General features: G+C 49.6%; 1 protein-coding gene across 2 annotated transcripts in view; it reads right to left on the bottom strand.

The window, feature by feature from the left end:
• Positions 1 to 557: 557 nt before the first annotated feature.
• Positions 558 to 17045, bottom strand: part of LOC146868106 (uncharacterized) — a 230857-nt gene continuing 214369 nt past the window's right edge. For both annotated transcript variants that reach the window (XM_085608951.1, XM_085608950.1), the window contains one exon: positions 558 to 5813. In XM_085608951.1, coding sequence (XP_085465077.1) covers positions 3880 to 5813 — 1934 coding nt within the window. In that variant the 3' untranslated portion in view covers positions 558 to 3879. The remainder of the gene's footprint in view (positions 5814 to 17045) is intronic.

Here is a 17045-nt window from a genome sequence, read left to right as displayed (position 1 = left end):
ACAACATCTTTGTTCATCCTTATCTGGGAGTCAAACAAGACTCCCCGTTATAAACGTTTCCCAAACTTAATTTCTGCCAAGAATAAAGCATAAAGGCAGAAGGGGGAAAGCCAGGCAACGAGGAAGAGCAGGCAATCACTCGTGGGTAACAAACACTAAAGAAACATTCATCCACGTAAGCTGAAGAAAAAGAAAAGGACGTGATGGTATGGGGGCGGCAGGCAAGAAGGGGCAAAGCCTGAGTGTGCATAGCCCATCTCACTGTTGCAATTAACTCCTGTGCAACAGAAAATTGGCACCTAGGCTGCAAACTAGAAATGTAAATATGTAGCATTTCACCTAGAAAATAAAATCCCAGCAAGTAAACAGTATGTGTTATCAAACAAAAAGCAAGAACGGTTTGTTTCTGAAGCTATATGATGTAGATGTGTGTAACCGTAAAAGCTGATTGGAAAACAATATCTTTACAACAGCCAAAACAATGAACAAAGACAGCAATTCTAGGGAATATCAACATGGTACAGTTTCTTATATTTCTTAAAGAAGGGACAACAACCTAAAACTTGCTCATTTTATTTGTCTTACAAATCTTTAAAATAAAATATCCAGAAATCTTCCCACAACGTCTACCAACGGCAGATACAGCTTGCTTTGCAACAAGTTGCCCAAAACCCAAGTCATTACTAAATCTACATCCACTCCCAAACAACCAAGTAATGTCTTACGGCTGGAGAGGGCAGTGGCACCTACTGAAACCTGGCTGCTGAGAAAGAGGTGCCATTAAGTAAGAACAGATAGACACATATCTTGTAGTTTACATAAATTCTAACTACATCGGCCCCATCAGACAAACTGCAGCACATCAGATCACAAAGTTATCATTTGAGCAGAAAAGTTTGTTTTCATCACCTTAAATATCAGTAATTGATTACATTTTGTCTAACATTTTTTTATGTTCACTTATCAATATCTTGTGGCTTCAAAGGCTTGTCTGTTGACTGCCAAATCTCCTTTGAATTAATACATAACTTGGCGATACTAGAAAGGATTAAATAATGTACCTGAATATACCTGAATATACCTTCAGTATACTGCGAGATACAAAATCAAATGCACGGTGCCTTAGTTGGCAAAACAATGTGAAAAATATCATGCACCGTGGATTTTAAGACTGCATTTAAATACATACTCAAGTGGGAAATATATCTCCTCCCTCCCACCCCTCAAAAAAATACATGTTTTTTACGATGAGTGCATGGTCACCAACAGATAATACAGATCCAAGTTAACCCAACCTCATTCCTTTCTCAATGAAAACAACTGGAAACTTTGTCTTCAGACAATTAGTGGTCTACTGGAGACAATAAGGAGGTACAAAGGCATCTGGAGGATTTCATATGCAGCAGCGGAATGCTACAAGACCTCACAGGGATCAACCTTAACTGTTTCCTCTTCCTGCTCAGTGTCTGCTGTCATTTTGTAGCAGAAGAACGCAGGTAAGCAATAAGCTTGTTCATTTTTCACCCTTCATTTACAAAGCATTAAAAAAAAAATCTGATGTCACTGCATTCAAATGGGATGGTTTGTTGTTTCCTCTCTGCAACAGAAGGCTAGGGCAATTGTGCCAAGACTGGAAGTAAGACTACAGCAGTCAGCATACTGAGTCTGCAGTGTGAAATCCAGTTTCCTGCGGGAGGAATGCCCAGACTCCAAACATTAAAGATAGGATCTGAATGGAATAAGTCATGTAGTACTGGATCTATCCGGTGCAATTCCTAAGGTCGCAGCAGGGGAACAAATGCTACAGAATGCTTTGACTTTTCTGTAGGATACTAACAACCATAAACCTTACTCCACAACGGTGACCTTCAAACAGATGGGGTGGGCCCCTCTATGAGATGCCCGAGCAACTCAGTCTATGAGGAACACAGTACCGAAACCCAGTTTTTGAGTTTCCATTCTGGCCTTCTCAAAATATCAAATATCATCCATGTGATGGGGTCACCCTTTCTAAGTATTAGCTGAAGGTTCTTCAAAACATAATCAGAACAACATTATATAGGAAGCAGACATGGACTAGATGTTTTGTCCCCATACAGGTGGCAGTAGCAGATATTTAGTCAATGCAATGCATATGTCCAAGAGTGGCTCTCCCAGTTCATGCCAGTCAGTGGAAGAAATGGAACTGCGGAGGGTGCACATGAATGGGGCAAAGATGTGAGAACTGTTCTTAGCTGCGTGCGCGAGCATGAATGGAAGTGGCTATACGTGACACTTTTTTTTTTTAGCTACTTTGAGGAGTACATTCAGGTCCAGACACTAAGTAGCACAGCACCGAGAGACTGTGAATTACAGAGAGATACAATATAGGAGGGCATATTCTTACGCATATAAATAAATTACAGCTTTAACCCTATTGATGGCATTATAGATCAGCAATGCCGCAAGTCATGCCAAGCTGAAGAAGGACTTCAAATATTTACAGCTTGATTTCTGCCATTTACAATGTGGGCATCTTGTTGTTCGCCAATGCTAGCTTTCAGAGGTACAGGTCAGAAGATCAGTTTTTGCTTGACTTGAAGGCGAACCAGTTGGGGTTAAAATCATGTTTAAATTATGAAAATGTCTATATTGTGACTTGATGCACCGTCTTAGCAAATTTACTGCATTAATACTGCATCCCAACTCACTACAAGATAAGCATTATGGATAGTGAGAAATTGTCTAAAACAATTTCTAATTGTCAGTTTTGGTAAAATAAAGTAGCAAAAATCATCAGGATGACCGTGATTGACCGGAGCAATTTTTAGGGCCGGTAATTTTAAAATGCAATGTTTACCAGCTGAAATCATTGTAGTGGTCAGATATCCTTCCTTTAAAATTACGGCCTTTCGTATGCGGAGTACCCAGCAGTGCAAGTTCATAACGAAGAGCATAAGTGTCATTTAGAATTAAAAGGCACTTTTTTTTTTATTCAACAAGCATCTGAGCTAAGGTGGAGGAGTTTGAACTCTAACCCACAGCCACAATGTTGCACCCTATTTTGTGTCCACATAAATACTACACATTTGGTTTCCTGTTTAAGGCAGCCATACTTTGTACTTTAACCTTCTTTCCTGTTCCACGTGAAAACAGACTATAAAAACTCCAAAATAAAGACTGCCAAAATTTCTACCTAATATTCCAAGCTGTTTTAACACGGCCAAATAATCTTCTCGCATATTTCAGGACTGAATTAAGTTACTGTTCTAACTGCAAACCTAGCATATCTAGGGACAAATTCTTGATAGTGGATATAGGTGCAGGTCGACGTTTTGTTAGAAGATCGTTATATAAAGACAAGATTTTGGGTTCTACGCTTTTGCAGTTTTACTTCTTTAACCTGCTAACTTCCATCTGATACTCCCTGCAAGAAATTACGTCCTGACCTAAGGTTCCATCCATTAGCCTGCCCTTTGAATTTGCATTTAAATAAAGTAGTGGTCAAAGCTTATGCTTAACGAAGATCCAAAATACAGACATAGTAGTTACTGAGATCATAACTATTTCTACTAGTCACCAGCCCTCATCCTGCCGCAGCACCACTAAATTCTATATTCATATTCACATAACTGAACTTGCTTCCGTAGCTACAAAAAGTACAGTTTTTTTATTACACGTCACCCCGAAATGAAAATGATCCAAATGTTGCAATAGTGTAGACATTTAAATATAAAAGATTACTAGGTAACCAAGGATGAAGTAAAGTCATACAGAAATGTCAATGTAGGCAAAATTTGGCTTAATTTAAAACTAAAATCCAGCACTCTCTCTCTTTAAGTTAATCAATTTCCCCATTTGTGGAAGTAAGGAGAAGACAGAGAACCTCTTTCAGTACTGTTAAGGGAATACAATATTTCTTGCTAACAATTCAAGGAGGGCCAGGTCCACATTCCCACCAGCATGTTCTAAGGCACTGATCGCCTCCTGCAGGGAAAATCCTGCACCAAGAATCCGTCTGATGGCAGTAGCAGGGAAAGGTGGTGGCTGCACTGTGAGGTCTACTGCTGGATGTGCAGCTGGTGATCCAGGTGGCAGCACATTCTTCCCATTCACAGGCATAGCAGTTTCTGAATGTAAGACACCATTATCCTTTTTAGGTATCCTTGTTTCTGTACTGCATGAATCCTGTTGATGGGAATTGGAAAATGACATATCCTTGGGCATGATGGATTCACTTAACTCAGAACTGCCATTAAATGTTTCCTGGGTTTCTGGCAAATGTAAAAAGTTGGCACATGCAGGAGATGTGCCATCAGATTTAAAATCCAAAGCCATGTCCTTTCCTAGAACATCTCGTGTTTCATTCACTTCCAGAACAGCACAGGGGTCATTTTCCAAAACATTGATACTTTTGCTTTCCACTTCATTTGGGTAAGATGGTAATGATGTGGCATGGGTGTCTCCCAACATAGCAGTTTCCAGTGCCTCATGCTGAAAGGCTGCTTCCGGACTGAGGACAGCAGAATTTGCACAGATATTTTGATTTTCAATACTCTCCTCAGGGAGGTCCATTTGTTCTTCCTGGATTTCAACCCCAACATCTAACTGAGGCTGATACAAAGGTTCCTCTTCAGTAAAAGCTCTTCGAGAACCTTCTTTATTGCTGACAATCAAAAGTTTATGAAGTTCCTTTAAAGCTGCTGCTAATGACACACCAGGCTCCTCTGTCATAGTCCCTAAATCAGATTTATCCAGAGCATCACAAGGAAAATCAGCAGTTGATCGGGAAGAGGCAATTGAAGACTTCTTTGTCGATTCCCTATCCACTTTACCTACTCTGATATTTTGAGATGGGTCACTGTTGGAATCATGGCAACTTGTGGGATTAGGAAGAGAAACATCTACTACAGACATCTCGGTCTCACAAAAATGTGGGGAAAGAGCTACAGCAAAACCATTTGTTTCAGAGCACGATGGCAATGCTGTGTCTTTACCAGGTACAAGTGATTGCACAGAGCTGTCAACCTCCATGTAGTGTGCAGTGTTTTCATCACTGGGTACCAGTAAAGGGGCAGTATCTAGAAGGTTAGTCTTTAGAAACTCATCAGTTGAAAACTCAACCTGGGATCCTCGCCGAGCTGAAATGGGCACAACAGCACATTGCAAGTCTCCATCTCCAAGGGTACTTCTTGGATCAACATGTTCCTCCTCTTCCTGGGGTATAAGCGGATCTTTAGCTAGCTCATAATTTAGGTTGGAGGGCACCTTGCTTTGGCTCCACTCTAGATGTCCTGATGCCAATTGTTCCACAGATGAAGCCTTTATAATGGCTTCAATATTATTTGCGGCACCATCAGTTTGGTATTCCATTTCCACAGTTTCACCAGTGGAAGGCTCATGACCACTAGCATCTGGTACAGTCACAGCCTCCTGTAAAATAGTTTGTGAAGGGATAGCAGAGCTCTTAGCAACTGAAGTTTCGGCCTTAACAGGAGAGGCATAGTCTGGTAGGGAAGGATAGCCAGACAAATGCTCGTTGGTGGAAGATTGGTGCCCTTCTTCCAAGGCAAGGGTTGCAGCGGGGCTCCCCGAAAGCTCTAAAACATGAGGTTCAGTATTCTCTGTGGTACTGGACTCGGGCAAAATTTTCTCTTCTACACTGGATTCGGGTACAAAAACCGAAGCAGGAGCTGAGCCAGAGCGGTCAAGCATGGAACCAGGAGGATTAGAGATCCTGGAACTATATCCTGAAAAGTTGTCTGCTCTGTTCAACACATCTGTCGATGGTGGGGATGGCATCTCCAGTGAGGTAGTTTCTTCATTTCCATGTTCTATAAAATGGAAGGACAGTAAATGATAGTTTGGTTAAGTTAATAACAATGGGTACATCATAAAAGGCAATAACACCAATGTCAGCCATGCTAAAGCATATCCTCTTATCAAAGGATCTACTCTGGAATGATAATACAACTGAGACATTAGTTTTACGGAGCCGTCATGACTTGCATACTCAGCATGTAGCATGAGTCAGAGTTCAAATGAAGGAGAGAAGCAATACTTAGCATTGTCATTCTACTAGTCTATCTCCTACTCTCCAGCATATTATCAAATTTTGGAAACTACCAGTCAGACGATAACAGTACTTTGGAACAGTACAGCTTCAAATTCATAAGTGTAAGGGATCACACATGCACATCCTTCAAGGACCTAACCTATTTACACAGACTGCCTCACCCTCAGTTATGGCTATGTACATGGGTAGTTAGGGATACAACCTTACATCTAAATAGACCTTTGGTATAGTGAGAGGAACGGGGGGTTAAATATGTGAAGGAGTCCAAAGACAAAAAGACACAGATTTACCTTAGTTAGCAACATTTTATTTTGCACTGATCCTTTAGATTCACAGAGTCTGGGAAAAGATTATCCAGAGATAGCTGGACAGGGAGATAGCTATATAGAGAGATAGCTATATAGAGAGATAGCTATATAGAGAGATGGCTACAAAAAGGGATAGATAGCATTAGATATAGAGAGAGATGGGCAGAAATGGAGATAGACAGAGAGAGAGACAAATTGAGAGAGACAGCCAGACAGAGACAGGCAGACAGAGAGAGAGAGGGAGACAGAGATAAATAGACAGAGATAGAGACAGATCGATATAGAGATTAGACAGAGGTAGAGATAGACCGATAGAGATAGAAAGATAGAGCTAGACAGAGATAGAAAGATAGGGTGATCGAGATAGACAGGTAGATAATGATAGATAAAGAAAGATAGACAGAGACTGATAGAGATTGAGACAGACCGATAGACAGATTGATCTAATTTCAAAGAGGAGGGCAGTCCCAACTATAAAAAAAAGTAATGGAACGCATAGTAGTGTAGCAAATACAGCACTTTTTAAAAATCAATAAACGGGTGGATGATTACAATCCAATTTTCAGTCTTTGTACTGGACATAGACAGTATTAGTTTTATTAAGTGTTATATTTTGGCAAGGCAGATAAGTGAGCGCTTTCCTTGCACATTGTTCTTGAGTGCACCACTTCTGATATAGTGAATCCTAACCCAGTATTAACAAGCATTGGCATAGCCAATAGGTCTTGCTTTTGGGAACTTATAAGTGTTTAGCCATGCAACACATGATGTTGTTTAATCAAGGATATTGTGCTGGATAACTAAACACTTATAATGTCACAAAGGCGAGACCTATCGGATATGCATTGTGGGGCCTTATAAGTGTTTAGGTAGAGCTATTGACTTTGCCAATGTTTCTAAGCTGTGAAGTAGAGTGTGGCTGCTGTGCAGCATGGTGAGAAGTTGTAATTAAAAAGTGTAAGAAGCACTGAGTGATGCTGTGGTGTCGCTGAGGGATGCTGTGCAGGCCCCGAGGGATGCTGTGCAGGCCCCGAGGGATGCTGTGCAGGCCCCGAGGGATGCTGTGCAGGCCCCGAGGGATGCTGTGCAGGCCCCGAGGGATGCTGTGCAGGCCCCGAGGGATGCTGTGCAGGCCCCGAGGGATGCTGTGCAGGCCCCGAGGGATGCTGTGCAGGCCCCGAGGGATGCTGTGCAGGCCCCGAGGGATGCTGTGCAGGCCCCGAGGGATGCTGTGCAGGCCCCGAGGGATGCTGTGCAGGCCCCGAGGGATGCTGTGCAGGCCCCGAGGGATGCTGTGCAGGCCCCGAGGGATGCTGTGCAGGCCCCGAGGGATGCTGTGCAGGCCCCGACTGATGCTGTGCAGGCCCCGACTGATGCTGTGGTGGCCCCGACTGATGCTGTGGTGGCCCCGACTGATGCTGTGGTGGCCCCGACTGATGCTGTGGTGGCCCCGACTGATGCTGTGGTGGCCCCGACTGATGCTGTGGTGGCCCCGACTGATGCTGTGGTGGCCCCGACTGATGCTGTGGTGGCCCCGACTGATGCTGTGGTGGCCCCGACTGATGCTGTGGTGGCCCCGACTGATGCTGTGGTGGCCCCGACTGATGCTGTGGTGGCCCCGACTGATGCTGTGGTGGCCCCGACTGATGCTGTGGTGGCCCCGACTGATGCTGTGGTGGCCCCGACTGATGCTGTGGTGGCCCCGACTGATGCTGTGGTGGCCCCGACTGATGCTGTGGTGGCCCCGACTGATGCTGTGGTGGCCCCGACTGATGCTGTGGTGGCCCCGACTGATGCTGTGGTGGCCCCGACTGATGCTGTGGTGGCCCCGACTGATGCTGTGGTGGCCCCGACTGATGCTGTGGTGGCCCCGACTGATGCTGTGGTGGCCCCGACTGATGCTGTGGTGGCCCCGACTGATGCTGTGGTGGCCCCGACTGATGCTGTGGTGGCCCCGACTGATGCTGTGGTGGCCCCGACTGATGCTGTGGTGGCCCCGACTGATGCTGTGGTGGCCCCGACTGATGCTGTGGTGGCCCCGACTGATGCTGTGGTGGCCCCGACTGATGCTGTGGTGGCCCCGACTGATGCTGTGGTGGCCCCGACTGATGCTGTGGTGGCCCCGACTGATGCTGTGGTGGCCCCGACTGATGCTGTGGTGGCCCCGACTGATGCTGTGGTGGCCCCGACTGATGCTGTGGTGGCCCCGACTGATGCTGTGGTGGCCCCGACTGATGCTGTGGTGGCCCCGACTGATGCTGTGGTGGCCCCGACTGATGCTGTGGTGGCCCCGACTGATGCTGTGGTGGCCCCGACTGATGCTGTGGTGGCCCCGACTGATGCTGTGGTGGCCCCGACTGATGCTGTGGTGGCCCCGACTGATGCTGTGGTGGCCCCGACTGATGCTGTGGTGGCCCCGACTGATGCTGTGGTGGCCCCGACTGATGCTGTGGTGGCCCCGACTGATGCTGTGGTGGCCCCGACTGATGCTGTGGTGGCCCCGACTGATGCTGTGGTGGCCCCGACTGATGCTGTGGTGGCCCCGACTGATGCTGTGGTGGCCCCGACTGATGCTGTGGTGGCCCCGACTGATGCTGTGGTGGCCCCGACTGATGCTGTGGTGGCCCCGACTGATGCTGTGGTGGCCCCGACTGATGCTGTGGTGGCCCCGACTGATGCTGTGGTGGCCCCGACTGATGCTGTGGTGGCCCCGACTGATGCTGTGGTGGCCCCGACTGATGCTGTGGTGGCCCCGACTGATGCTGTGGTGGCCCCGACTGATGCTGTGGTGGCCCCGACTGATGCTGTGGTGGCCCCGACTGATGCTGTGGTGGCCCCGACTGATGCTGTGGTGGCCCCGACTGATGCTGTGGTGGCCCCGACTGATGCTGTGGTGGCCCCGACTGATGCTGTGGTGGCCCCGACTGATGCTGTGGTGGCCCCGACTGATGCTGTGGTGGCCCCGACTGATGCTGTGGTGGCCCCGACTGATGCTGTGGTGGCCCCGACTGATGCTGTGGTGGCCCCGACTGATGCTGTGGTGGCCCCGACTGATGCTGTGGTGGCCCCGACTGATGCTGTGGTGGCCCCGACTGATGCTGTGGTGGCCCCGACTGATGCTGTGGTGGCCCCGACTGATGCTGTGGTGGCCCCGACTGATGCTGTGGTGGCCCCGACTGATGCTGTGGTGGCCCCGACTGATGCTGTGGTGGCCCCGACTGATGCTGTGGTGGCCCCGACTGATGCTGTGGTGGCCCCGACTGATGCTGTGGTGGCCCCGACTGATGCTGTGGTGGCCCCGACTGATGCTGTGGTGGCCCCGACTGATGCTGTGGTGGCCCCGACTGATGCTGTGGTGGCCCCGACTGATGCTGTGGTGGCCCCGACTGATGCTGTGGTGGCCCCGACTGATGCTGTGGTGGCCCCGACTGATGCTGTGGTGGCCCCGACTGATGCTGTGGTGGCCCCGACTGATGCTGTGGTGGCCCCGACTGATGCTGTGGTGGCCCCGACTGATGCTGTGGTGGCCCCGACTGATGCTGTGGTGGCCCCGACTGATGCTGTGGTGGCCCCGACTGATGCTGTGGTGGCCCCGACTGATGCTGTGGTGGCCCCGACTGATGCTGTGGTGGCCCCGACTGATGCTGTGGTGGCCCCGACTGATGCTGTGGTGGCCCCGACTGATGCTGTGGTGGCCCCGACTGATGCTGTGGTGGCCCCGACTGATGCTGTGGTGGCCCCGACTGATGCTGTGGTGGCCCCGACTGATGCTGTGGTGGCCCCGACTGATGCTGTGGTGGCCCCGACTGATGCTGTGGTGGCCCCGACTGATGCTGTGGTGGCCCCGACTGATGCTGTGGTGGCCCCGACTGATGCTGTGGTGGCCCCGACTGATGCTGTGGTGGCCCCGACTGATGCTGTGGTGGCCCCGACTGATGCTGTGGTGGCCCCGACTGATGCTGTGGTGGCCCCGACTGATGCTGTGGTGGCCCCGACTGATGCTGTGGTGGCCCCGACTGATGCTGTGGTGGCCCCGACTGATGCTGTGGTGGCCCCGACTGATGCTGTGGTGGCCCCGACTGATGCTGTGGTGGCCCCGACTGATGCTGTGGTGGCCCCGACTGATGCTGTGGTGGCCCCGACTGATGCTGTGGTGGCCCCGACTGATGCTGTGGTGGCCCCGACTGATGCTGTGGTGGCCCCGACTGATGCTGTGGTGGCCCCGACTGATGCTGTGGTGGCCCCGACTGATGCTGTGGTGGCCCCGACTGATGCTGTGGTGGCCCCGACTGATGCTGTGGTGGCCCCGACTGATGCTGTGGTGGCCCCGACTGATGCTGTGGTGGCCCCGACTGATGCTGTGGTGGCCCCGACTGATGCTGTGGTGGCCCCGACTGATGCTGTGGTGGCCCCGACTGATGCTGTGGTGGCCCCGACTGATGCTGTGGTGGCCCCGACTGATGCTGTGGTGGCCCCGACTGATGCTGTGGTGGCCCCGACTGATGCTGTGGTGGCCCCGACTGATGCTGTGGTGGCCCCGACTGATGCTGTGGTGGCCCCGACTGATGCTGTGGTGGCCCCGACTGATGCTGTGGTGGCCCCGACTGATGCTGTGGTGGCCCCGACTGATGCTGTGGTGGCCCCGACTGATGCTGTGGTGGCCCCGACTGATGCTGTGGTGGCCCCGACTGATGCTGTGGTGGCCCCGACTGATGCTGTGGTGGCCCCGACTGATGCTGTGGTGGCCCCGACTGATGCTGTGGTGGCCCCGACTGATGCTGTGGTGGCCCCGACTGATGCTGTGGTGGCCCCGACTGATGCTGTGGTGGCCCCGACTGATGCTGTGGTGGCCCCGACTGATGCTGTGGTGGCCCCGACTGATGCTGTGGTGGCCCCGACTGATGCTGTGGTGGCCCCGACTGATGCTGTGGTGGCCCCGACTGATGCTGTGGTGGCCCCGACTGATGCTGTGGTGGCCCCGACTGATGCTGTGGTGGCCCCGACTGATGCTGTGGTGGCCCCGACTGATGCTGTGGTGGCCCCGACTGATGCTGTGGTGGCCCCGACTGATGCTGTGGTGGCCCCGACTGATGCTGTGGTGGCCCCGACTGATGCTGTGGTGGCCCCGACTGATGCTGTGGTGGCCCCGACTGATGCTGTGGTGGCCCCGACTGATGCTGTGGTGGCCCCGACTGATGCTGTGGTGGCCCCGACTGATGCTGTGGTGGCCCCGACTGATGCTGTGGTGGCCCCGACTGATGCTGTGGTGGCCCCGACTGATGCTGTGGTGGCCCCGACTGATGCTGTGGTGGCCCCGACTGATGCTGTGGTGGCACCGAGTGATGCTGTGGTGGCACCGAGTGAAGCTGTGGTGGCACCGAGTGAAGCTGTGGTGGTACCGAGTGAAGCTGTGGTGGTACCGAGTGAAGCTGTGGTGGTACAGAGTGAAGCTGTGGTGGTACAGAGTGAAGCTGTGGTGGTACAGAGTGAAGCTGTGGTGGTACAGAGTGAAGCTGTGGTGGTACCGAGTGAAGCTGTGGTGGTACCGAGTGAAGCTGTGGTGGTACCGAGTGAAGCTGTGGTGGTACCGAGTGAAGCTGTGGTGGTACCGAGTGAAGCTGTGGTGGTACCGAGTGAAGCTGTGGTGGTACCGAGTGAAGCTGTGGTGGTACCGAGTGAAGCTGTGGTGGTACCGAGTGAAGCTGTGGTGGTACCGAGTGAAGCTGTGGTGGTACCGAGTGAAGCTGTGGTGGTACCGAGTGAAGCTGTGGTGGTACCGAGTGAAGCGGTGGTGGTACCGAGTGAAGCGGTGGTGGTACCGAGTGAAGCGGTGGTGGTACCGAGTGAAGCGGTGGTGGTACCGAATGAAGCTGTGGTGGTACCGAGTGAAGCGGTGGTGGTACCGAGTGAAGCTGTGGTGGTACCGAGTGAAGCTGTGGTGGCACCGAGTGAAGCTGTGGTGGTACCGAGTGAAGCTGTGGTGGTACCGAGTGAAGCTGTGGTGGTACCGAGTGAAGCTGTGGTGGTACCGAGTGATGCTGTGGTGGTACCGAGTGATGCTGTGGTGGTACCGAGTGATGCTGTGGTGGTACCGAGTGATGCTGTGGTGGTACCGAGTGATGCTGTGGTGGTACCGAGTGATGCTGTGGTGGTACCGAGTGATGCTGTGGTGGTACCGAGTGATGCTGTGGTGGTATCGAGTGATGCTGTGGTGGTACCGAGTGATGCTGTGGTGGTACCGAGTGATGCTGTGGTGGTACCGAGTGATGCTGTGGTGGTACCGAGTGATGCTGTGGTGGTACCGAGGGATGCTGTGGTGGTGCTGAGTGTTGTTGTGGTGAGGATGAGTGATGCTGTGGTAGCCCTGAGAGATGCTGTGGTGGTGCTGAGCGATGCTGTGCTGGCCCTGAGCGATGCTGTGGTGGTGCTAAGTGACGCTGTGGTGGTGCTGAGTTATGCTGTGGTGGTGCTGAGTTATGCTGTGGTGGCGCTGAGTGATATTGTTGTGTCCCTGAGTGATGCTGTGGTGGTGCTGAGTGATGCTGTGGTGGGGTTGATGGTAATAACATATAAAAACAATTAAACAATAATGAGAAGTAGCCGAAATACAAAAGTTGCAGTAAAGCTCCAAATTGTTATATTAAAATGGATGCTGTAGTAGGTAGAGACAGGGAGGGAGAGAACGAGCGAGTAGTAGTTCGGTAAGAGTAAGGTAGTATTGTGTGCAAATTATATGGTGTATTATTAAAAAGGGGGCCCGATGGAGAAAGGGAGGGTTAGGAGCGCGGAAGATGGCAAGCAAGTAGGAGTGGCATGTAGCTAAAGCAGAAGTGGCTTGAGAAAGAGGGAGGGAGAAAGCAGGAAGTGCAGTATGGTAAAGTGTTAGTTTGTGTTAATGCGGTGGGGGGTTAGTAAAGATTGCTGCAGATGCACTGGTTGCTACCTCTGCATTCAGGTCTTAGTTGAGCTAACACCTGCGCCCACACATTCAGCCACAGAAAGGTGCAACCCGCTGCGCTTCCCCATTCAGGGTGCAGTTCTGTACCCCTCTGGATGGACTGTGTTGCAGTCGTTGAACCCTTGGCAGGAGAAAACTGAGGAGGAGGGAGCCTGACATGGACTGAGAAAGACGTATTGTTTCCACTTGAGTTTCCCCACCCCCGTCCGTTCTGTGCTTCATACGGGACGGTCTGCTCTGCGGAAGTACAGACAGAGCAGAAAGAGCAAAGACAGAGTGAAAGAAAAATTGCTTAAAGAGAGGGGGGGGAGAAAGCGAATGTGTAAATAGAGGGAAGAAGCTACTAAGAAGGAATTGAGTAGGAAGTGTGACAGATTAGAGCGATGAGAATAAAGAGGGAGCGATGAAGAAAGAACAGGGCCAGACACAGCGATCAACTGGACAGTGAACGCAAACGTTAACGTCCAGGACGCAGCTGTACGGGTGCAACAGTGCACGGATGTGCACCGCTTTAGTCTACCAAAACAGTGGCATCCAGACACGGTAGAAAGCGAGACGTGCCAAGTAGTGTGCGGGCAGGGGCACAGTAAACAGTAATATAGGGGGCGGGGAGGTGGAGGGTCGGGGGCTGGGTCTGGGCATAAAACAGTGAAAAAAAGCGAACACGCAGAGCTAAGGCAGTGCTTAGCGAACCATATCCGGGTGTGTACCGCACACTGGAATGACGCGTCCCATAAATGTTCTGCAAATTACTACAGGCCCAGTGCGTCCTCGTAGTACTGTAGCAGACAGCGAGGCAAGCACCGTGTGGTAACACCATTCGATCCAAGCGAGTTTGAGGGGAAGAAGTGAGCAAGTACGTGGGGGGGGGGGGGGGAGGAGAAAGGGAACGTATAAATAGAGGGAAGAAGCTACTAGGAAGGAAATGAGAATGAAGAGGGAGCAAGGAAGAAAGAACAGGGCCAGACAGCGATCAACTGGGCAGTGAACGCAGAAGTTAACGTCCAGGGCGCAGCTGTACGGGTGCAACAGTGCACGGATGTGCACTGCGTTAGTCTACCAAAACAGTAGCAGCCAGACACGGTAGAAAGCGAGATGTGCCAAGTAGTGTGCAGGCAGGGGCACAGTAAACGGTAATACGGGGGGTGGAGGGTGGCAGAGGTAGAAAGAGTGAAATGGCTTCAGGAAATATACAGACAACTGGGAGCCACGCATGGACAGGAAAGGGAAGGCAACAGACGCGCGGCTCTGAGACGCGCTCTGTGGTGGGGGAGGGGCAGAGCGAAGGGCTTGGGAGAGCAAGCGAGAGGAAAGCCAGATGGCGCCTGATCGCGAGCTGTAAGGGTGCCGCGAGGAAAGCCACATGGCGGCTGTGCGCATGCCTGCGTGCGTAAGCGCAAGCTTTAGGCCACAAGCAAAAGCTTGTGGTCGCATTTCTAAAGCCCACTCACTAAATGTCTCGCCAGACCAGCACATGCGCTGGCTCAGGCGAGACCTAGAAAGGAGGCCCAGATTTTTAATGTAAAATAGTGCAGCATAGATGGATCTCAGTGGCATTAGATTAAATGGGGGAAAGATTGAGACCTGCTGCTGGGATCTAGTCTCGGACTACGATCTCATGATTCACGCCCTTGACCTCCAAAACGGTCTGGCATTACCCACTTTATTCGCCCAAAAAGTAAAGTAACTGAAGGTTACATGGGATGCTGAACGAAGCTTTGATGCACTGAACAGTTCAGTGATGCACTCCGCCTTTTCAGCTTACAACAGCTCAGCCAATTCCTTTATTTTGGCAAGACCTATCTTAAAACAACTGTGAGGAGGCCTTAATCCTTGCAAACCTGGATTATAAATATGTACTACTTGGGGTGGGGTGTTCCCCATGTGTCCAACTGCAACAGGTGTAGAATGCAGCTGCTTATGTAGTCCTAAAGCAGGATGACATTTTACTTTTGGGCATTCGGGAAAAACAGTCAACTGTGATGCGAGATCATAAAAGTGAAGACAGATTCCAGATTTGTGCCTACAAACAACATAACTCAGAGAATCACTGCATGATTATCACATTGTTCCCATCACCATGCATGAAAGTCATTTGCAAGTTGAGGTCCATAAATACCTGGTCTGTAGCCCACGCCAGCTGCTGCAAGCACACACACATGCATCAAGGCTTCGGAGTGTCTGTTGGGATTAGGGAATAAAACACAAATAGCAAACCTGTGTTAGGAGTTCAAAGCACTCTGCATGCAGGGTTATGATTATTCCTTGTAACCAACCGTCAATGGTTCGTATGTCGAATAAAACAGGTCCCTCGCATCCTGTTACAGTGGAGAAAGCAATGCAGGGTAGATACCGAATTGCAAGTCGCTATAGTGGGTATTGCAAATATTTTCGTTCTAATCCATGCTGAGACCCCTTTATCATGGCACCCCCCCACACAGTTATCCATTTGATGTGGGAAACCCACTCCCACTATCCCCCAATTCTCCCTCTAAAAGAGTTTAATGCATGCTTCTCTAACTCACCACTGTATATTGGGTATGCCCTATAATGCTACTTGGTGTGACTTCATGCTTAGTCTTATTTTTTTTGCAGCCAAAAATCTGTACGTCACCTTAAATCAGTATTCAGACAATGTACCAGCAAAGACAAAACCGAAGGAAGGTGACGGGTATCTATATTCCCTCAAACTCACGGTTGGAAATGATCAACCTCAAGTGGGAATACCCATAAACTCAGCATTCAATTAACACTTGTAACATAACAAGTTCACAAAAGTCAAACCAGATTTGTTCACCCCAACTAAAGTGATGAGCATCACTATGGCACTGCAAGTCCTAGCTGTCTTTTTTGTAATTATACAAGCCCTAGTTTGCTTGATCAAAGTGAGCATTAATACATTTGATCACATGTGACCAGTGGGTGGCAGCTCCCTGTATTAAATCAGGACCTTTATTCAGAGTTCTAGCTTAGCCCTCTCTATGGTACAACAAGGTTCAATTTGTGCTCTATTAGGATGTCTCACGCACCATTGTGTTCCTTATGTTAAGCAATGAAATAAATGAATACACTGTCTACTTGATGATAGACAAACCATTTCTAGGCTTAACTCTTACAAGTACAAGTAGCCCCTTGAATTTCACTGTAGATGTACCCCCTCAAGTAAAACACAGGTTTACAATGACTAGCTGATGTTCCTTCTTGATAAGAAGTACCCCATTGATTCTGGTAGAAACATCTCATTCATCAACAAACATTGAAACAAAAATAGTACAATTATCAATGATTCATTTAGGAGTAAAAGACAGAATATTGTAACCGTCACAGCTATGTTACCTTACTGAAGAATTAGAATAAATTTGCATTTTACACGTGGTTCAAACAAAAGGTAATACATGACTGGGAGGGGGAAGCAGAATTTTCTAATTTAACAAATACAATTCAATTAAAAATCCAATAAAATCGAATGACAAAAACTGAGAACAATTCCTATGTTAACAGTGGCGAAAGCAGGAATATGAATTGCTGATCTGTTTTCTTTGCAAGTCAAATCAATACTTTACAGAGGCACACATGCTACAATGATGTAATTGAATCTTAGTGATCATAGTGGAGTTGATGGAATACAGAATTATTTCAAACCAGTACTGCAGAATATGGGCTAGGATTATCATCTCTCCAACTGGTTGCTTTATGAGAAAGATAACGGATTACTTTGAATGAA

This window comes from Triturus cristatus, chromosome 1_2, assembly GCF_964204655.1.
Source record: "Triturus cristatus chromosome 1_2, aTriCri1.1, whole genome shotgun sequence".
Classification (NCBI taxonomy): domain Eukaryota; kingdom Metazoa; phylum Chordata; class Amphibia; order Caudata; family Salamandridae; genus Triturus; species Triturus cristatus.
The sequence above is the reverse complement of the archived record's forward strand: the minus strand, read 5'-3'. Positions and strand labels throughout refer to the sequence as shown.